This window comes from Elaeis guineensis, chromosome 13, assembly GCF_000442705.2.
Source record: "Elaeis guineensis isolate ETL-2024a chromosome 13, EG11, whole genome shotgun sequence".
NCBI lineage: Eukaryota > Viridiplantae > Streptophyta > Magnoliopsida > Arecales > Arecaceae > Elaeis > Elaeis guineensis.
This window is the reverse complement of record NC_026005.2, coordinates 9,043,158-9,067,133: the sequence shown is the minus strand read 5'-3', so window position 1 is coordinate 9,067,133 and position 23,976 is coordinate 9,043,158. Positions and strand designations below refer to the sequence as shown.

Here is a 23,976-nt window from a genome sequence, read left to right as displayed (position 1 = left end):
CGATGCTTATTTGCCGACGTTTTCTATATCGGTAGTTATTTTTTACGATGCTTTCTTAAGTTTAGCTATGCTTTTTTTGCATAGCTAATTGTCCTATTTCTTGTAGTGATGTGACTTGGAGTTAACCCAGAGTCTTAATTATATAATAAAACAACAAATAGTGTAATCTAATGGTTGATATTGCAAAAAAAAAATATCATTCGTTTGCATAAAAGATACAACCTGAATCCGAAGTTTTGAACAATTCTATCCTTCTAGACCTTCAAAGTTTTTTAAAGCCAGCACACTGGCTCAAAATATTGGGCCAACCCAATTTGTCCCCCTATCTAGCTATGTGAATGAGAAACTAGATTGTTTGCTGACCAAGCATCGAAATTAACTTCTTTTCTTTTGTAGAGATCTTTAAAACAATTTTCATGAGGAAATTCTGTAGGAAAGGTCTTCTCCTCCTTCTTCTTGTTTTTTTTCTTTTAGTGATGGCTTTTTTGGCCTCTAGCTCATAAGTAGATTTTAGCATTTGAATACATGGCACGCAACAAATATATACATTTAGTGTCGAGAAAACAAAGACCCTAGAAGAGGTGCATATGCCCACGTCATCCACTATTATATAAAAAAAAAAACTACATGTTTGTTTTGTAAAAATGTTATCCTACATATATATCCTTTTTTTTTTTTTTTCTTGCCTCTGACATTATACCGTTCCTCTGCAAGTGGCATCCACTATTTTTGTTAAAAAGACGCTAGCAGGCAACGTGCAAACAAACGGATGCATATATATCATTTTAATTAGCCTTAGTTCATGACAACATTTTTTATAAACAAACCAAGGTATTACCAATAAATAGTGATTTTGTTTCTCGTCATCCATTATTTTCTGCTAAAATGGCCAATTGCAGTCATTAGATATAATAGGCATAAGCTGTTATTTAGCAGTAACTTGGGATACCATTATAATGCAATTCCATGTAATTGTGATAATTAACCACCTGGCGAAGAGGATAGCAGGCCAGACGTCGTTTGGGAGGCGCTCGTGGTTCCTCGAAGCCCACAGACTGATTTGAAGTTTTGCTTATATGTAGGTAAAGTAGGCAAAGCCAACTAATCTTGACCATCTTGTCGTCCAAGTCAAATTGAAGGTGGCACAGGAATTCGGAAGGATGGCTTGGTTGCATCTGCCTACCATGCAAGGTCCAAGGCTTTTAGTTGTTAACCTCATGATCATTTGTGGTGATCAGTCATTTCGACATTATCGACCATCTGATTGATGGGCCTTTTCTTGGATATAGGCATTGGAGATTGACGAGGGCTCCCCTTCTTATCCACCTTGCTATCACTTAGTTCATTTAATTGTTTATATATTCATTTTGAAGAAAAATGAACAACAACTGTTGATTCTTACAAGTAGATATATATATATAGGCTTTTAGTTTTGCAAGAACACCCAAGCTTCATAGGACCATTATGCCTCTATTTTTAATAACAAGATTCAGAATGCAGGATGCAGGAACATGATGGTTAAATAATTAAGGTAAAAGAAAATATTTATGTCCTTTTATCCTTCAGGATATACTAATAATGTCAATCAAACAGCTATTGAGTTTAACAGGACTACATAAGCAAATTGGTATCGGAATTCAAATAAAAACCTCACACACTCCAATATGATAGAAAAGAAAAATGAATAAAGACTACATAATGTGAGTAGAAGCATTAAGATTTAAGTGGTCCGACAAAATTCTGCCTAGGGTTGATTACATTTTTGATCACTGACCTATAAAAGATGGTAATAAAATGGTCACTGACTTATAACATGTAATACAATAGTCATCGATCAATTTTGATTTTATAACAGAATTGTCACTCTGAGTAATTTCATCTGTTAAGCAAAGAATATAACAGAATGATCATTTTGTTATAATAAAATTGAAATTGATCGATGATCATTTTGTTACATATTATAGATCAGTGGCTATTTTGTTTTAATTTTTTTGTAAGTCGGTGATCAAAAAAAGTAATTAACCCATTCTGCCTCCGTCCATGAAGACAATAAACCTGTTGCTTTTTCTGATAAATAATAAACCTGTTCTTTATTATAAGAATATAATCATTGAGTTTCTATCCCAAAAATCCAATCCCGAGACCCGTTGCATGGTCCTCTCTCATCGTTGTATGCTTATTGAGTTGGTCTCTTAACCCCAAAGTCGGAAGGCTGCCAGAAACTAGAAGAGCGCCTGTGAGCTCTGAGCTTTGAACCAACTCAAAGCACCACCCCGTTGGGCAAGATATCCGTTGACCGTGAAGTATGTTGACTTTCCAAAAATTAATTAGTAAAACCCAGCGAAACCTTCGAAGAGTTTCAATCCACTAAAGCCTTTGATAGCATTCCTCTAGCGGTTTTGAGATTTTTCTTTTTTAAAAACCAAAAAGGAAAAAAGAAAGGCCTTTGACTGCATGTTAAGGAGTTACTTCGTTTAAATAAACGTGAATTAATGGGTTCATGCCAAACCACTAGAACTAATCATCTTGTCGCAAATTCCGTAGCCATGCTAACAGTTGCCTCTATAAATACGGCATGAAGGATGTCTCAAAGGCCAAACAACATATACAAAAATTCTTCTCCCTCCTCTTTTCTCTACTCCCTCTCCTGTCAAATTATGGGCCTCCTTAAGGTTTCCATCGTGCAGTTGTTTGGATTTGTGGTGTTATCTGGTCTACTTGCTAGTCCGATTTGGGCAACCACTCAATATTATGATTTTGTCGTAAGTTTAACTCAACTAGTATCATCATTTGAAGTTTTTCCATACTAATTAAATACGGTGTCTTCATGAAAAAGATTCCAATGCAATATGAGTCCAACCACATATGGCTAGTTTATTCTTTTTTTTGTTTTTCCTTCCCTCTTTTCTCCTTTATTTTTTCTAACTAGGAGCTGATATCTATGACCATAAGAAAGGGAGCATGGATCCTCTGCGGTGCATATGCAGTACCGTAGAATACTCTGCAACTATGGATGGCTGCTATCAAGAGATGTATGACCATCAAATATGGGAGACAATGAGCACATGCCGTGCACACATTGTCTGAATATACCTATCCATCAATAGATGGTAGCCATACCACTGCACGAGGATGCTCAGTACTTTGTGATGTGCAGGATAGGGAGGATCTTGATTGTTGGAAGGGATGCCAATGTCTTGGCTTGGTCTAGATCAAAAGGTTAATGAGAAGAAGCCAAGGCCCTAAGTCTTATTAGATATAGTCTTGTTATGCGTTGCCTATATGCTAACCTATGCTCGCAATTAAGGAAGTTGGTCTCCATGTACCCTTTTTGGACGTGGACTGGAATTCCTTATCAAGCGACATATCTCAAGATTTTTTTCTGTGTCTTGTGAAAAATTTCCCCATGGAATTAGTAACCAAATTAGCACGCGCTTCCATTCTCCTATACAGAATTTCAATTTCACATTTGCCTGCAAGCAAATATCGCATAAGTTTGAGTCGGTTTTCCATAGTTTATGATGATTACCCAATTGCTGCAGATAGAAGAAACTCCTTACACTCGGCTCTGTCACACCAAGAATATCCTGACGGTGAACGGCCAGTTCCCAGGGCCAACCATCGAAGCCCGCAAGGGTGACACAGTTATCGTTAGTGTTCACAACCATGCTGGGTACAACATCACCATCCATTGGTACGTATCTAATCTCTGAGCACTTCTATTTGAAACTACTAAATGAACTACTGGATGCCTATAATTAATGGAGTACCGTGTGGTATATTAATTCTGGTTACACTAATTCTCAGGCATGGGGTGGACCAGCCAAGAAATCCATGGTCCGATGGGCCGGAGTACATCACACAGTGTCCAATCCAGCCTGGGGCAAACTTCACGTACACCATCCTGCTGTCTGAAGAGGAAGGGACCCTCTGGTGGCACGCCCATAGTGATTGGGATCGGGCGACGGTACATGGAGCAATTATACTGTACCCTCGAAACGGCACCACCTTCCCCTTTCCCCAGCCCTACGAGGAGATTCCCATCATTCTAGGTACATCCTCTTCTCTTTATCCTCTGGTTCTTCGAGCGAGCCTAAACGCACCTATGCACAGTTCAATTTTTTGCCCACTCCGATAGCTACTAACGTAGCAACGGTATGTTAGCATATTAACTGGGTGTACGTAAAACTTTGCATGGATACAATATAAGTAGGTTTCTTAAATTTGATTCACTGGGAGGTGACCAAATCTCGACCGGTTCATTATTACTGTATCAATTACCAACAGGAGAATGGTGGAACGCCAACGTGAGTGAAGTCATAGCAGACGCTCTCCGCACCGGCGGTGCCCCGCAAATATCCGATGCCTACACCATCAATGGCCAACCCGGCGACCTCTACAGCTGCTCCAAACCAGGTCAACCCCCACGTGTTGCTCGCTCATCCAGCCATATTTCTTTCACTAGTGTGCCTGCGGTCTATCTTACTATTTTGTTTATAACTGCATATATATATATATATATATATATATATATATATATATATAGGAACGTTTAAGGCTTTGGTGGAGCATGGCAAGACCTACCTCCTCCGAGTAGTCAATGCAGTCCTAAACAACGAGATCTTCTTCGCCATCGCCGGACACCGGCTCACCGTGGTCGGCACTGATGCGAGCTACACCAAGCCATTCACAACTGACTTCATCATGATCACGCCGGGCCAGACCATGGACATCCTCCTGGAGGCCAACCAACCTGTCACCAACTCTACCAACAATCGTTACTACATGGCAGCTTGGGTCTACTCGAGTGCGCTTAATCTCCCGTTCGATAACACTATGACGACAGCAATCATAGAGTACATCAATGGCACCAGTAATTCATCGACCTCTCCGCAGTTACCCAACCTCCCATCGCACAATGACACCGATTCGGCGACCAACTTCACTGCCAACCTCCGATCTCTAGCGAGCGAAGACCACCCGGTGGATGTCCCGCAAACCATCGATGAACGGATCATCATCTCGGTATCGGTCAATGAGATTTTATGCCCCAATAGCTCATGCGGGGGACCCAACGGAAACCGGCTGGCCGCTAGCCTTAACAACTTAAGTTATGTTCTGCCACGGATCGATGTCCTCGATGCCTATTACCAGAACATCAGCGGAGTCTATGGGACGGGGTTTCCAAGTCAGCCGCCATTCTACTTCAACTTTACCGCAGATAACTTGCCGTTCAGCTTGGTGTTTACGAGGAAGGCGACAGAGGTCAGGGTTTTGGAGTATAATACTAGTGTGGAGATAGTGTTTCAGGGAACCAACCTTTTGGCTGGGGAGAACCATCCCATGCACTTGCATGGCTATAGATTCTTTGTGGTGGGACGGGGGTTCGGAAATTTTGACCAGGGGAAGGACCCGGCGAGCTATAACTTCGTAGACCCACCACTTGAGAACACGGTTGGAGTGCCCAAGAATGGGTGGGCGGCTATCCGATTCAGGGCTACAAACCCAGGTGAGTTTGGTTTCGTTTCTTCACGTACGTTTTTGGTCATGGGCTGACTTGGCTTTTAGAAGTGTCGTGGGTTGAGTTGAGTATACATTCTTTTCTTGATTTTATCATGACTTTATGAAATCAAAATGATTTAATAGTTTTTCTCATATTATAACACTTAATTGACAATGTCTCCTAATATTGTTGAGTTGGAGCTATTTTTCCCCAAACTTTTCTTTAATTTTTCCTGAATAAAGATATGAAAATAAGTTCTTTCTAGTTTTCTCGCACGTACATATTTATTTATTCCTTTTAAAAAAATTGTTCAGGTGTCTGGTTCATGCACTGCCATTTCGATCGCCATTTTAGCTGGGGAATGGATACTGCATTTATCGTGAAGAATGGTACGAGCCCGCAAGCCCAATTGCTACCTCCACCTTCAAACATGCCTCCTTGTTAGAAGATTGGATGAAAAAAGCTTTAGATATCTCTTGCTTGTAACGTTCCAAATATTAAACCATTGTAATATTCTTCCCCATCAATATAGGTAATTCCTAAATAAAAGGATAGGGAGTATTCTCTATAATTCACATGGGGAACTTGAAGATTGATTTATTGCATTGTTCTTGTAATATCTATTTATCAACTATAAAATACTTGTAACTTCATGGATCATCTCAATAAATTAATTATATTTTAAGTCAAAATATGAGTTCCATGTATATTTATGTACATTTGCGATTTGTCTGTTAGCACATACATCAACAAGTTTTCCTTCAGGTGCATAATTATATTCGTATCGTATAGAGAATATTGTATTTTTTGTATTGATCCTCTTTTGTGATGTGGACTATTGAATGGCACTCCACACAGCTCTAAAAGCACTCTATTGCACGGTGCTTCGCACCAAATCGGTAAAAGAGGAGTCCCACCAATAACAGCTGCTTCAAAAACCTCAATTCTTAGCCCCATCTCCAAGTAGGAGAGAAGCTCATTCTTCAAACAATCTCAATTTTGAGTTTCTATGAACTTTTGTAAATGATCAGCATTGTTTTTCCCCCTTTTCTAATTTAAATAAAGGATCAATATTATTTAATCTAAATGTCCGGTTTAGTTTCTTTTCATTTGAGGAATCAAACCTAAGTGGAGAACTTATGAAATAGCTTTGCCTTTAAGAGGGTCATATTTCCTCTATGGTGTATGTAACTTTAAAAAATTCCCTATATGAAATGATTTAGCATTTATTTTGAAGTCACTATGTTATTTTTTAAGAGAAAACAAAAAGAAATTCATCTATAATATTATGATTATCGGGTCTAAATGTTTGTGATGTATCGTCAAAACATCTTTCGGTCTAAAGGATGCTATGACAAAAGATGAAGTTAGACAAAAATGTTCAATGCTCAGTCTTGATTCCTGTGGACCTAATGACAAAAGATGAATGACATGTATATAATGACTTAAGGAGTCAACTAGCAATAGCATCGGCTTGAGCATTTCACGATCTATCTCTCTTTCCGGGCTCCGCCGCCGTCGGCCACCATTGCTGCCATCGACCGTCGGCCACCGTCGACTGTCGGCCACCCCCGCCATCCACCATCGCCGCCTTGATGGGCCCAGCACCATCGGTCACCCCCTCCCACTGGTCGGGCACCATCCATTACCTACCAGCCATTTTGACCAATGAAAGGCTACGGCAGCGGTTTGACAACCACTATGGCAGTGGTTGGACAGTCGCTGCCATAGCCTCTATGGTAGTGGTTGATGCAGCAGTGATTGCAAAATCACGGTCATACCTTTCTATGGTAGCAGTTAACACAACCGCTGCCGTATCTCAAAAAATCGTTGTCACAATCTATGACCACCGTGGTAGCGGTTGTGTAAATACTGCCGTAGATTATGACAGTGATTTTTTTGACTATAACAGTGGTTTTCAACCACTGCCATGGTCTTATTTTGTAATAGTGATGGCGTAGTGGAATGAAAAATTTATACCCTAATGGATATGATTAATTCAATGTTAATCAATCAGGTGCACCTAAGAACTTGTGGGGAGAAGCCTTATTAGCTGCCTTTTCTATCCTAAGTAGAATATCTTTTAAAGATGAAAATAAGACTCTTTTTGAACTCTGGAATGATAGAACTCCTAGATTAGATTATCTAAAAGGGTGAGATTGCCTAGCTAAGGTAGATATATCTGAACTTAAGAAAATAAAAAATGGTACTAAAACTGTAGATGCAATCTTTATGAGATACTCCTTAGATAGTAGTACAAATAGATTTTTAGTAATAAATTTTGAAATAAGTGACATCTCTAATAACACATTAATCAAGGCTAGAGATGCTATTTATTTTGAAAATATCTTTTCTTTTAGAAATCAAGTCCGAAATCCAATTCAATATGGTCTATCTTCTAATCCTGATCTTGTTGAATTAGAGGTTCCTTGTGACTCAAAAAAGAAGAAGAGGTCATGGACCTTCTAAACCTAAAAGAAGCATAAGGACCGGAAAAGACAAAGATCTTGGTAAAGATTTCTTTATCTTCCTAGCTGAAAGTGAACCTTTCATTTTTGTGAAGGCGATATCTTCATATGATGTCCCTTTCTAGAAGGAAGCCATTAATTTTGAATTCAACTCAATAATCCAAAACTTAATAAGTCATTAACTTTCGAAGCCTAAATTTGTGGTAGTTCATCTGAGGAAGAGAAACTCGATAATCGTATAGGCTCATAAGTGTTTTGAATTATATGCTTAACAAGAGCTCAATTGAGGTTTCTGTCTTTCGAAAGATATTAAATTTATTCAATTAATGGTCTATCCTCTACAATGGGAAAGAATTGGCTGGGTTGCAACGCTAGCAAAGCAGCTCTTCAAGGGATAGTTTATTTCATTGTCTCTTTATTTGGCCCGATATCTTTGAGGCCACATTCTTCACTTTGCTTCAGTTTATTACTTCTCGACTTTTTCTGCATTTTGATGTTCTAAAACTAGCCCATCATTTGGGTGGATGTTTTTGGGTGCTGTTCTCTAGAAAATACTTTGGGTGGATGTTTTTGTGCTGAACCACTTTGCAACATCTATTATAGAGAGTAAATATTTGAATTTCACAATCGTCAATGCGATATTAAACATATAAATCAAACGTAACAAATTATATTTTTGTATAGGAGTAATATATTCATTCACAGCTATGTACAAACATATATCTTTATATCTTAATGAGTGAGCAAATCATGTATATTATTTATGTATAACATCTATCTGAGTCAAAATAGTGCCCATCATCAAAGAAAATTTAAGCATATGATCTAAAACACTTGTGAACCTATACGGTCGTCGAATTTCACTTTCTTAGATGAACCTCCACTGATGTAAGCTTTAAAATCATCTTTCTGCATAAGTACAACCACCTAATAAGCCACAAGAAATATAGCACAAACTAGTTATTTAAAAAGATATAACTTTTACTAATATTTGCCTTAATATGAGTTAGTTTGTGCTGAACACTTTGCATCATCTATCATAGAGAGTAAATATCTGAAGTTCACAATCGTTAACGTGATATTAAATGTACAAATCAAACGTAACAAATCGTATCATTGTGTAGGAGTAATAGATTCGTTCGCAACAATGTACAAACATATATCTCTATATCGACTGAACAAATCATGAGTACATCACTTACATATAACTCTTATCCAAATCAAAATAATGTCGATCTTAACAAAATTTTAAGTATATAATCTAAAATACTTATGAGCCTACACGGTCATCGAATTTTTCTTCCTCAGACGAACTACAACTGGTGTAGGCTTCGAAATCATCTTTCTGTATAAAGTACAACCATCCAGTAAGTCATAAAAAATATAACATAAACTAATTAATTAAAAAATATAATTTTTACTAACATTTGCCTTAATATGGGTCAGTTTGTGATGAACCACTTTACATCATCTATTATAGAGAGTAAACATCTGAAGTTTACCATCGTCAATGCGACATTAAATATACAAATCAAACATAACAAGTCATATCATTATGTAAGAGTAATACATTCATTTATAACTATATACAAACATAATCCTTTATATCTTAACGACAGAACAAATCATGTATATCGCTTAGATATAATCTCTATCTAAATCAAAATAGTGCCCATCATAACAAAATTTTGAGCATATGATCTAAAACATTTATGAGCCTACGTGATATCATCGAATTCCTCTTCGTTAAATGAACCGCAGCTGATTTAGGCTTTGAAAGTTAATGGCTTATTGAGTTTTGGATTATTGAGTTGAGTTCAAAATTAATGGCTTCCTTTCAGAAAAGGACATCATGTGAAGATTCGGCCATCGGAGGAGTGCGTAAGAGTTGGATCATAGGATTTGGCCATAACTTCGACCCTTCAGTAGCTCAATATTCTTCGACATCCTCCTCTCAGATCTCGATGATTCAGATATGGGGTGATGTACATATAGAGGAGGTCGTGTAGAGGCTTTGGAGCCAGTGATCTCAGAGCTTCCGAGACACCGCTCGTGATACAATTATTGAGATTCTTCAGGATTTGCATCTATGTGATTAGCTGGACTCATTGTCACAGCCATCATAGCAGGTAAGTCTGGCTATAATTTTCTTTACTTGTTTCAAATTTTTATATTTAGAAGCTTCACATGTTTAAGCTTGAGTCTGGAAAGGAGACTTGGAGGTAAAAATTCAAGTTAATTTATCCAATCATTAGATCGAGACTGTCTACAGCTCCATATCATCGAATGAAATATATAAAAAAAATCTATTCGAGAATCGAAATATATGTCTCCACATCGATATATATATTTTCATATCAAAATTTATTAATAATATTTTATTTTTTTGGTTATAAGATATGGGGACATCTGGCTCTCATCCACCAGCTGCTAGAGAGGGCGTACAGGAGCAGGAGGAGGATGAGGAGGACGATGAAGAGGATCTTACATAATTTTTTTTAGATATGTATGTAATTTTGATACTTGTAGAGCAGTATAAATTTATAAAATTATAAAATTTATATTTTTAATATAATATAATTAATTTTATATTTATAATTATGGTAACTAATTATTATTTTATTTATAATAAATTTTAAAAAATATTATTGTTGCTTGTTACTGTGATAAAAATAGGTTTTAAAATATTTAATTATAAATTAAAAAAAAATTATGAGCGATGGCGTTAGCGATGTAGATACCATCGGTAATAGTTTTTTAAAAAAAATTAAAAAATTATTAGTGATGACATTCGTGATGATGTTGCTATCGCTAATAATTTTTTAAATTTAAATTAATAAAAAAATTTAAATTATTAGTGACAGCTTTGTTGTTGCTAATACTGTCGTTAATTATCCTTGTTAGCGATGGGATATTTATCGTTACTAATAATGAAAGTTAGCGACGATGTTATTTTTGATAGAATTTTAGCGACAGGAGTTCGTTGCTAGTAGTATTAGCGACGGCAACTCTGCTATTAGCAACGGCAACTCTATTTTCTAGTAGTGTATGTTGGACTTGCTTGATCTACAGCACCCCTCTCTAAGTTGTTGAGCATCTGTGGTTTTTTCACATTTTTAATAGCATATCGTTCATCACAAGCACTAGTTTCTGTGAACCTCATTCATCAAGTGCTTATGTTCATAGATCGTTTTAAAAGAGTGTACATTATAAGAAAATAGTAATTTTGCGATCGATTTTGCAACTGATTTAATTTGATCATTTTTATGATTGATTTTGTGATCGATTTTTAAAGAAATACCAATATAGCGATAGATTCAAAATCGATTGCAAAATCGCACTACAAGAAAAATTAGCCATCACTAATAGTCAGTTCACTGTTACTAATAGTCAGTTTGCTATCACTAATACAAGCCATCGCTAAAAATCCAATGAAAATATCCTAGTCGCTAATTGCTATTATTAGCGACGATGATTTTGCCATTACTAATAATGATAATTAGCGACGACAATACTATCACTAATAATTTTTTATTTTTTTAATTATAATTTTTAAAAAATTATTAACGATGGCAAGCCATCGCTAATGCAGTCACTAATAATTTTTTATTTTTTTAAATAACCTATTAGTGACAGCATTAGTGATGGTGATGCCATCGCTAATATTTTTTATTTTTTTTAAAAAAATATAATTAAATATTTTAAAATCTATTTTATAATTATTTTTTAAAATTTACTATAAATAAAATAATAATTATTTAAAATAATTATAAATAAAAAATTAATTATATTATATAAAAAATCTAAATTACATAATTTTTTATAGAAAACTAAATGAGCATAGCTGTTAATAGTGGATGTCTGTTAACTCATTGAAATATGGAACAGATCAAAACAAACTATTTTCTATATTCATATTGAAGTAAAATGACTGCAATATCACAAGAATAGTCAAGAGGAAGGGGTGCAAGTGAGCAAGAGTTGAAGAAAAAAGTGAAGCATGCAGAATTTTCAAATAATTTACGATGATCGGTGGTACTTTTATACTTTGATATCACAGTACATTCCATTACTTTGTTCACTGAACTATAGTGAGTTGATTTGCTTCATAAATTATGCTGGACAAAAACTTGGACCATTGTTAAGTATAAAAATTGTTCAAGTATTAGAATGAACAATCGAAAGCCAGCCATTAAATGAGGGCACTGCTTGCTTAAAGTTAATAAGAAAGCATGCATGTGGCGGTAATGGCTGAGAACACTTTTTGATGTCCTTTCTTATTTCAAATGATCAAAACTATCATTCTTTATTAAGAAAAGCTCTAAAATAGATCTAATCTTATAAGGACAGATACAACATATTCTTGACTAGCTATATCTCTTCATTTTTTTTTCATTTATGTTATCTGAGGTCAAGGCAAGGAAATGTCAAATAAAATTATGGGGTTATTGTTAAAAAGTAAACCCTATAAAAGTAAATTTTCTATGGAGATGCAAAAATTCTCCTTCAAATGACTATAGAAAAATTTTTATCCTTGCATTCATAAATTGTTTCAAGCAATCCAAGATTGTTTCTTATTCTGGTCATCATACATGATAAGCAGTCAAGGTGCAACCGACATTAATTGATATTAGCGAATTAATCAAATTAGACATGCAAAAACTAATATCAAGGCATTTAGGTTTGGGAAGTAGAAGACATCAATACATAAAAAGTAAAAATTTACTATTTAATAATATCAATCTATGATCAAGTAGGATGAATCAAAATTTTGACACTAACTTATTCATAAAAGCATACAAGTTCTACTGTAGCATCATACCAACAAATGTAATTCATATTCTTAAACACTAAGAAAGTAGAGCTAGTGTAATATAATAATGTATTTGATTTGCTTTGCGACCAAGCCCTTGAATGCATGTACTCAACTCGGTTAAGCTACAAGTATGAGAATTGTTTTCAGAATCATGGACCAACAAACATTAATCTAAGCCTTTGGATACAAAATAAGATCTGATAATACAAAGAAGACAGTGTACACGTGAAACTAGCTAATGGATTAAAAAAATAAAGTATTAAAGTATACATATGTAAAAAATAAAAGTTTAAAAATAAAACACTACATCAGATTTTCAGAATCATGATACATGAATGGGCAGTATAGAATTATCCAATAACTTCTTTGACTACTATCCAACCATGTTATCACTATAATTCTCCAACTCTATATGTTAACACCTGGACAATAATAAACTATCAAACAAAATATCAAGAAATCACTAAAAACAAAGATCCAAAAGATTAAACCATCATATACTGATAATCGACGATCCGATTGGAGGTAGGCGGGCTGAGGGGCTCGAAGAGGCGGCTAGGGCTCGAGGAGGCAGGAGGTGGTCGAGGAGCTCGGGATCCGATGGATGGGAGCTCGGGGAGGCAGTCGAGGGATCAAAGAGGCGGCCAAGGGGAGGTGGGCAAGGGGCTCGGGGCTTGAGGAGGCACTCGATGGCTCAAGAAAGCCGGATCCCATGGTGGGGGAAAGAGGGGATCAGAGGCAGTCCGGGGGAGGTGGGTCGGGGGCTCGAGATCCGACGGATGGGGGTTTGGCATGACGATGTCAGGGCCGGGGCGGGGGCTTGGAGGCCGATGGGGTGGGGCTGCCTGCTGGGGGCAGTGGGGTAGGGGCCTGGGGGCAGGAGCCACATGGCTGGTGGGGTCGTCTTGGGGTCAGGCTGAGGCAGGGGCCGCGGGGCCGGCCAGGGCAGCATAGGTAAATATATTTAGCAACGTAAATTAGCATCGATAAATATTTCGTAGCATCGCCAAAGGGCGTGCCAGGATGTCTAGCGTGCCATATTAGCGATGCTATGAAATATTTACCAACACTAATTTGCGTCGCTAAACAGATTTACCTACGCTTGTCTAATGTCACGAAATGACGCTAATTTTAACGATGCTTACTAAGCTAGATAAACTGAAATTTTTTTTGACATAATTTTTGCATCGCTAAATATATATTTGCCAACACTTTTTAAGCGTAGGTAAATTGGCTATTTTTGACATTAATTTTGCATCGCTAAAAATATTTTTTGCCGATGCTTTCCTGTTACGTAGATAAAAAGAATCAACGACGCTTTTTATAAGCATCAGCAAAACATGATATTTATCGATGAAAAATATTAAGCATCAGCAAAAGGAATCAACGACCCTCCTATTGCCGATGCTTATTTGCCGACGTTTTCTATATCGGTAGTTATTTTTTACGATGCTTTCTTAAGTTTAGCTATGCTTTTTTTGCATAGCTAATTGTCCTATTTCTTGTAGTGATGTGACTTGGAGTTAACCCAGAGTCTTAATTATATAATAAAACAACAAATAGTATCCTAAAATTCAGGCAGTTAGCTGCTGATTAATCTGGTCTAGTTATAATTTAAGCAAAAAAAATTGCCGGTGATAGATTAGTAGTATGTGTATAAAAATATTTTTCGATATAACATTTATTGTATAAAATATTTATATTGTAATATGTACACTGTATATTATATACAATAAGTGTAGTTTTGTCCATCCATGTCATGCTGTTTTGACCTGTCAAAAATGACTACAAGTCTAGAATTTTGAGGGTTTGGATTGTATCCGCAAGAAAAATGATTACAAGTATTCAATCTCTTTCTTCCATCTATCTGCATAGGTTTTGAAGGGTCATAGTGTAATCTAATGGTTGATATTGCAAAAAAAAAATATCATTCGTTTGCATAAAAGATACAACCTGAATCCGAAGTTTTGAACAATTCTATCCTTCTAGACCTTCAAAGTTTTTTAAAGCCAGCACACTGGCTCAAAATATTGGGCCAACCCAATTTGTCCCCCTATCTAGCTATGTGAATGAGAAACTAGATTGTTTGCTGACCAAGCATCGAAATTAACTTCTTTTCTTTTGTAGAGATCTTTAAAACAATTTTCATGAGGAAATTCTGTAGGAAAGGTCTTCTCCTCCTTCTTCTTGTTTTTTTTCTTTTAGTGATGGCTTTTTTGGCCTCTAGCTCATAAGTAGATTTTAGCATTTGAATACATGGCACGCAACAAATATATACATTTAGTGTCGAGAAAACAAAGACCCTAGAAGAGGTGCATATGCCCACGTCATCCACTATTATATAAAAAAAAAAACTACATGTTTGTTTTGTAAAAATGTTATCCTACATATATATCCTTTTTTTTTTTTTTTCTTGCCTCTGACATTATACCGTTCCTCTGCAAGTGGCATCCACTATTTTTGTTAAAAAGACGCTAGCAGGCAACGTGCAAACAAACGGATGCATATATATCATTTTAATTAGCCTTAGTTCATGACAACATTTTTTATAAACAAACCAAGGTATTACCAATAAATAGTGATTTTGTTTCTCGTCATCCATTATTTTCTGCTAAAATGGCCAATTGCAGTCATTAGATATAATAGGCATAAGCTGTTATTTAGCAGTAACTTGGGATACCATTATAATGCAATTCCATGTAATTGTGATAATTAACCACCTGGCGAAGAGGATAGCAGGCCAGACGTCGTTTGGGAGGCGCTCGTGGTTCCTCGAAGCCCACAGACTGATTTGAAGTTTTGCTTATATGTAGGTAAAGTAGGCAAAGCCAACTAATCTTGACCATCTTGTCGTCCAAGTCAAATTGAAGGTGGCACAGGAATTCGGAAGGATGGCTTGGTTGCATCTGCCTACCATGCAAGGTCCAAGGCTTTTAGTTGTTAACCTCATGATCATTTGTGGTGATCAGTCATTTCGACATTATCGACCATCTGATTGATGGGCCTTTTCTTGGATATAGGCATTGGAGATTGACGAGGGCTCCCCTTCTTATCCACCTTGCTATCACTTAGTTCATTTAATTGTTTATATATTCATTTTGAAGAAAAATGAACAACAACTGTTGATTCTTACAAGTAGATATATATATATAGGCTTTTAGTTTTGCAAGAACACCCAAGCTTCATAGGACCATTATGCCTCTATTTTTAATAACAAGATTCAGAATGCAGGATGCAGGAACATGATGGTTAAATAATTAAGGTAAAAGAAAATATTTATGTCCTTTTATCCTTCAGGATATACTAATAATGTCAATCAAACAGCTATTGAGTTTAACAGGACTACATAAGCAAATTGGTATCGGAATTCAAATAAAAACCTCACACACTCCAATATGATAGAAAAGAAAAATGAATAAAGACTACATAATGTGAGTAGAAGCATTAAGATTTAAGTGGTCCGACAAAATTCTGCCTAGGGTTGATTACATTTTTGATCACTGACCTATAAAAGATGGTAATAAAATGGTCACTGACTTATAACATGTAATACAATAGTCATCGATCAATTTTGATTTTATAACAGAATTGTCACTCTGAGTAATTTCATCTGTTAAGCAAAGAATATAACAGAATGATCATTTTGTTATAATAAAATTGAAATTGATCGATGATCATTTTGTTACATATTATAGATCAGTGGCTATTTTGTTTTAATTTTTTTGTAAGTCGGTGATCAAAAAAAGTAATTAACCCATTCTGCCTCCGTCCATGAAGACAATAAACCTGTTGCTTTTTCTGATAAATAATAAACCTGTTCTTTATTATAAGAATATAATCATTGAGTTTCTATCCCAAAAATCCAATCCCGAGACCCGTTGCATGGTCCTCTCTCATCGTTGTATGCTTATTGAGTTGGTCTCTTAACCCCAAAGTCGGAAGGCTGCCAGAAACTAGAAGAGCGCCTGTGAGCTCTGAGCTTTGAACCAACTCAAAGCACCACCCCGTTGGGCAAGATATCCGTTGACCGTGAAGTATGTTGACTTTCCAAAAATTAATTAGTAAAACCCAGCGAAACCTTCGAAGAGTTTCAATCCACTAAAGCCTTTGATAGCATTCCTCTAGCGGTTTTGAGATTTTTCTTTTTTAAAAACCAAAAAGGAAAAAAGAAAGGCCTTTGACTGCATGTTAAGGAGTTACTTCGTTTAAATAAACGTGAATTAATGGGTTCATGCCAAACCACTAGAACTAATCATCTTGTCGCAAATTCCGTAGCCATGCTAACAGTTGCCTCTATAAATACGGCATGAAGGATGTCTCAAAGGCCAAACAACATATACAAAAATTCTTCTCCCTCCTCTTTTCTCTACTCCCTCTCCTGTCAAATTATGGGCCTCCTTAAGGTTTCCATCGTGCAGTTGTTTGGATTTGTGGTGTTATCTGGTCTACTTGCTAGTCCGATTTGGGCAACCACTCAATATTATGATTTTGTCGTAAGTTTAACTCAACTAGTATCATCATTTGAAGTTTTTCCATACTAATTAAATACGGTGTCTTCATGAAAAAGATTCCAATGCAATATGAGTCCAACCACATATGGCTAGTTTATTCTTTTTTTTGTTTTTTCCTTCCCTCTTTTCTCCTTTATTTTTTCTAACTAGGAGCTGATATCTATGACCATAAGAAAGGGAGCATGGATCCTCTGCGGTGCATATGCAGTACCGTAGAATACTCTGCAACTATGGATGGCTGCTATCAAGAGATGTATGACCATCAAATATGGGAGACAATGAGCACATGCCGTGCACACATTGTCTGAATATACCTATCCATCAATAGATGGTAGCCATACCACTGCACGAGGATGCTCAGTACTTTGTGATGTGCAGGATAGGGAGGATCTTGATTGTTGGAAGGGATGCCAATGTCTTGGCTTGGTCTAGATCAAAAGGTTAATGAGAAGAAGCCAAGGCCCTAAGTCTTATTAGATATAGTCTTGTTATGCGTTGCCTATATGCTAACCTATGCTCGCAATTAAGGAAGTTGGTCTCCATGTACCCTTTTTGGACGTGGACTGGAATTCCTTATCAAGCGACATATCTCAAGATTTTTTTCTGTGTCTTGTGAAAAATTTCCCCATGGAATTAGTAACCAAATTAGCACGCGCTTCCATTCTCCTATACAGAATTTCAATTTCACATTTGCCTGCAAGCAAATATCGCATAAGTTTGAGTCGGTTTTCCATAGTTTATGATGATTACCCAATTGCTGCAGATAGAAGAAACTCCTTACACTCGGCTCTGTCACACCAAGAATATCCTGACGGTGAACGGCCAGTTCCCAGGGCCAACCATCGAAGCCCGCAAGGGTGACACAGTTATCGTTAGTGTTCACAACCATGCTGGGTACAACATCACCATCCATTGGTACGTATCTAATCTCTGAGCACTTCTATTTGAAACTACTAAATGAACTACTGGATGCCTATAATTAATGGAGTACCGTGTGGTATATTAATTCTGGTTACACTAATTCTCAGGCATGGGGTGGACCAGCCAAGAAATCCATGGTCCGATGGGCCGGAGTACATCACACAGTGTCCAATCCAGCCTGGGGCAAACTTCACGTACACCATCCTGCTGTCTGAAGAGGAAGGGACCCTCTGGTGGCACGCCCATAGTGATTGGGATCGGGCGACGGTACATGGAGCAATTATACTGTACCCTCGAAACGGCACCACCTTCCCCTTTCCCCAGCCCTACGAGGAGATTCCCATCATTCTAGGTACATCCTCTTCTCTTTATCCTCTGGTTCTTCGAGCGAGCCTAAACGCACCTATGCACAGTTCAATTTTTTGCCCACTCCGATAGCTACTAACGTAGCAACGGTATGTTAGCATATTAACTGGGTGTACGTAAAACTTTGCATGGATACAATATAAGTAGGTTTCTTAAATTTGATTCACTGGGAGGTGACCAAATCTCGACCGGTTCATTATTACTGTATCAATTACCAACAGGAGAATGGTGGAACGCCAACGTGAGTGAAGTCATAGCAGACGCTCTCCGCACCGGCGGTGCCCCGCAAATATCCGATGCCTACACCATCAATGGCCAACCCGGCGACCTCTACAGCTGCTCCAAACCAGGTCAACCCCACGTGTTGCTCGCTCATCCAGCCATATTTCTTTCACTAGTGTGCCTGCGGTCTATCTTACTATTTTGTTTATAACTGCATATATATATATATATATATATATATATATATATATATATATAGGAACGTTTAAGGCTTTGGTGGAGCATGGCAAGACCTACCTCCTCCGAGTAGTCAATGCAGTCCTAAACAACGAGATCTTCTTCGCCATCGCCGGACACCGGCTCACCGTGGTCGGCACTGATGCGAGCTACACCAAGCCATTCACAACTGACTTCATCATGATCACGCCGGGCCAGACCATGGACATCCTCCTGGAGGCCAACCAACCTGTCACCAACTCTACCAACAATCGTTACTACATGGCAGCTTGGGTCTACTCGAGTGCGCTTAATCTCCCGTTCGATAACACTATGACGACAGCAATCATAGAGTACATCAATGGCACCAGTAATTCATCGACCTCTCCGCAGTTACCCAACCTCCCATCGCACAATGACACCGATTCGGCGACCAACTTCACTGCCAACCTCCGATCTCTAGCGAGCGAAGACCACCCGGTGGATGTCCCGCAAACCATCGATGAACGGATCATCATCTCGGTATCGGTCAATGAGATTTTATGCCCCAATAGCTCATGCGGGGGACCCAACGGAAACCGGCTGGCCGCTAGCCTTAACAACTTAAGTTATGTTCTGCCACGGATCGATGTCCTCGATGCCTATTACCAGAACATCAGCGGAGTCTATGGGACGGGGTTTCCAAGTCAGCCGCCATTCTACTTCAACTTTACCGCAGATAACTTGCCGTTCAGCTTGGTGTTTACGAGGAAGGCGACAGAGGTCAGGGTTTTGGAGTATAATACTAGTGTGGAGATAGTGTTTCAGGGAACCAACCTTTTGGCTGGGGAGAACCATCCCATGCACTTGCATGGCTATAGATTCTTTGTGGTGGGACGGGGGTTCGGAAATTTTGACCAGGGGAAGGACCCGGCGAGCTATAACTTCGTAGACCCACCACTTGAGAACACGGTTGGAGTGCCCAAGAATGGGTGGGCGGCTATCCGATTCAGGGCTACAAACCCAGGTGAGTTTGGTTTCGTTTCTTCACGTACGTTTTTGGTCATGGGCTGACTTGGCTTTTAGAAGTGTCGTGGGTTGAGTTGAGTATACATTCTTTTCTTGATTTTATCATGACTTTATGAAATCAAAATGATTTAATAGTTTTTCTCATATTATAACACTTAATTGACAATGTCTCCTAATATTGTTGAGTTGGAGCTATTTTTCCCCAAACTTTTCTTTAATTTTTCCTGAATAAAGATATGAAAATAAGTTCTTTCTAGTTTTCTCGCACGTACATATTTATTTATTCCTTTTAAAAAAATTGTTCAGGTGTCTGGTTCATGCACTGCCATTTCGATCGCCATTTTAGCTGGGGAATGGATACTGCATTTATCGTGAAGAATGGTACGAGCCCGCAAGCCCAATTGCTACCTCCACCTTCAAACATGCCTCCTTGTTAGAAGATTGGATGAAAAAAGCTTTAGATATCTCTTGCTTGTAACGTTCCAAATATTAAACCATTGTAATATTCTTCCCCATCAATATAGGTAATTCCTAAATAAAAGGATAGGGAGTATTCTCTATAATTCACATGGGGAACTTGAAGATTGATTTATTGCATTGTTCTTGTAATATCTATTTATCAACTATAAAATACTTGTAACTTCATGGATCATCTCAATAAATTAATTATATTTTAAGTCAAAATATGAGTTCCATGTATATTTATGTACATTTGCGATTTGTCTGTTAGCACATACATCAACAAGTTTTCCTTCAGGTGCATAATTATATTCGTATCGTATAGAGAATATTGTATTTTTTGTATTGATCCTCTTTTGTGATGTGGACTATTGAATGGCACTCCACACAGCTCTAAAAGCACTCTATTGCACGGTGCTTCGCACCAAATCGGTAAAAGAGGAGTCCCACCAATAACAGCTGCTTCAAAAACCTCAATTCTTAGCCCCATCTCCAAGTAGGAGAGAAGCTCATTCTTCAAACAATCTCAATTTTGAGTTTCTATGAACTTTTGTAAATGATCAGCATTGTTTTTCCCCCTTTTCTAATTTAAATAAAGGATCAATATTATTTAATCTAAATGTCCGGTTTAGTTTCTTTTCATTTGAGGAATCAAACCTAAGTGGAGAACTTATGAAATAGCTTTGCCTTTAAGAGGGTCATATTTCCTCTATGGTGTATGTAACTTTAAAAAATTCCCTATATGAAATGATTTAGCATTTATTTTGAAGTCACTATGTTATTTTTTAAGAGAAAACAAAAAGAAATTCATCTATAATATTATGATTATCGGGTCTAAATGTTTGTGATGTATCGTCAAAACATCTTTCGGTCTAAAGGATGCTATGACAAAAGATGAAGTTAGACAAAAATGTTCAATGCTCAGTCTTGATTCCTGTGGACCTAATGACAAAAGATGAATGACATGTATATAATGACTTAAGGAGTCAACTAGCAATAGCATCGGCTTGAGCATTTCACGATCTATCTCTCTTTCCGGGCTCCGCCGCCGTCGGCCACCATTGCTGCCATCGACCGTCGGCCACCGTCGACTGTCGGCCACCCCCGCCATCCACCATCGCCGCCTTGATGGGCCCAGCACCATCGGTCACCCCCTCCCACTGGTCGGGCACCATCCATTACCTACCAGCCATTTTGACCAATGAAAGGCTACGGCAGCGGTTTGACAACCACTATGGCAGTGGTTGGACAGTCGCTGCCATAGCCTCTATGGTAGTGGTTGATGCAGCAGTGATTGCAAAATCACGGTCATACCTTTCTATGGTAGCAGTTAACACAACCGCTGCCGTATCTCAAAAAATCGTTGTCACAATCTATGACCACCGTGGTAGCGGTTGTGTAAATACTGCCGTAGATTATGACAGTGATTTTTTTGACTATAACAGTGGTTTTCAACCACTGCCATGGTCTTATTTTGTAATAGTGATGGCGTAGTGGAATGAAAAATTTATACCCTAATGGATATGATTAATTCAATGTTAATCAATCAGGTGCACCTAAGAACTTGTGGGGAGAAGCCTTATTAGCTGCCTTTTCTATCCTAAGTAGAATATCTTTTAAAGATGAAAATAAGACTCTTTTTGAACTCTGGAATGATAGAACTCCTAGATTAGATTATCTAAAAGGGTGAGATTGCCTAGCTAAGGTAGATATATCTGAACTTAAGAAAATAAAAAATGGTACTAAAACTGTAGATGCAATCTTTATGAGATACTCCTTAGATAGTAGTACAAATAGATTTTTAGTAATAAATTTTGAAATAAGTGACATCTCTAATAACACATTAATCAAGGCTAGAGATGCTATTTATTTTGAAAATATCTTTTCTTTTAGAAATCAAGTCCGAAATCCAATTCAATATGGTCTATCTTCTAATCCTGATCTTGTTGAATTAGAGGTTCCTTGTGACTCAAAAAAGAAGAAGAGGTCATGGACCTTCTAAACCTAAAAGAAGCATAAGGACCGGAAAAGACAAAGATCTTGGTAAAGATTTCTTTATCTTCCTAGCTGAAAGTGAACCTTTCATTTTTGTGAAGGCGATATCTTCATATGATGTCCCTTTCTAGAAGGAAGCCATTAATTTTGAATTCAACTCAATAATCCAAAACTTAATAAGTCATTAACTTTCGAAGCCTAAATTTGTGGTAGTTCATCTGAGGAAGAGAAACTCGATAATCGTATAGGCTCATAAGTGTTTTGAATTATATGCTTAACAAGAGCTCAATTGAGGTTTCTGTCTTTCGAAAGATATTAAATTTATTCAATTAATGGTCTATCCTCTACAATGGGAAAGAATTGGCTGGGTTGCAACGCTAGCAAAGCAGCTCTTCAAGGGATAGTTTATTTCATTGTCTCTTTATTTGGCCCGATATCTTTGAGGCCACATTCTTCACTTTGCTTCAGTTTATTACTTCTCGACTTTTTCTGCATTTTGATGTTCTAAAACTAGCCCATCATTTGGGTGGATGTTTTTGGGTGCTGTTCTCTAGAAAATACTTTGGGTGGATGTTTTTGTGCTGAACCACTTTGCAACATCTATTATAGAGAGTAAATATTTGAATTTCACAATCGTCAATGCGATATTAAACATATAAATCAAACGTAACAAATTATATTTTTGTATAGGAGTAATATATTCATTCACAGCTATGTACAAACATATATCTTTATATCTTAATGAGTGAGCAAATCATGTATATTATTTATGTATAACATCTATCTGAGTCAAAATAGTGCCCATCATCAAAGAAAATTTAAGCATATGATCTAAAACACTTGTGAACCTATACGGTCGTCGAATTTCACTTTCTTAGATGAACCTCCACTGATGTAAGCTTTAAAATCATCTTTCTGCATAAGTACAACCACCTAATAAGCCACAAGAAATATAGCACAAACTAGTTATTTAAAAAGATATAACTTTTACTAATATTTGCCTTAATATGAGTTAGTTTGTGCTGAACACTTTGCATCATCTATCATAGAGAGTAAATATCTGAAGTTCACAATCGTTAACGTGATATTAAATGTACAAATCAAACGTAACAAATCGTATCATTGTGTAGGAGTAATAGATTCGTTCGCAACAATGTACAAACATATATCTCTATATCGACTGAACAAATCATGAGTACATCACTTACATATAACTCTTATCCAAATCAAAATAATGTCGATCTTAACAAAATTTTAAGTATATAATCTAAAATACTTATGAGCCTACACGGTCATCGAATTTTTCTTCCTCAGACGAACTACAACTGGTGTAGGCTTCGAAATCATCTTTCTGTATAAAGTACAACCATCCAGTAAGTCATAAAAAATATAACATAAACTAATTAATTAAAAAATATAATTTTTACTAACATTTGCCTTAATATGGGTCAGTTTGTGATGAACCACTTTACATCATCTATTATAGAGAGT

At 37.1% G+C, this 23,976-nt stretch overlaps 1 protein-coding gene across 1 annotated transcript; it reads left to right on the top strand.

The window, feature by feature from the left end:
* Positions 1-2,582: 2,582 nt before the first annotated feature.
* Positions 2,583-20,525, top strand: LOC140853077 (uncharacterized). Its single transcript, XM_073247181.1, has 14 exons — positions 2,583-2,766; positions 3,547-3,694; positions 3,808-4,052; positions 4,288-4,416; positions 4,547-5,509; positions 5,818-5,943; positions 13,313-13,539; positions 13,593-13,741; positions 17,100-17,280; positions 18,062-18,213; positions 18,327-18,571; positions 18,807-18,935; positions 19,067-20,029; positions 20,338-20,525. The coding sequence occupies exons 1-14, from the start codon at positions 2,583-2,585 to the stop codon at positions 20,466-20,468; spliced, it is 3,972 nt and encodes a 1,323-aa protein (XP_073103282.1). The 3' UTR covers positions 20,469-20,525.
* Positions 20,526-23,976: the final 3,451 nt, after the last annotated feature.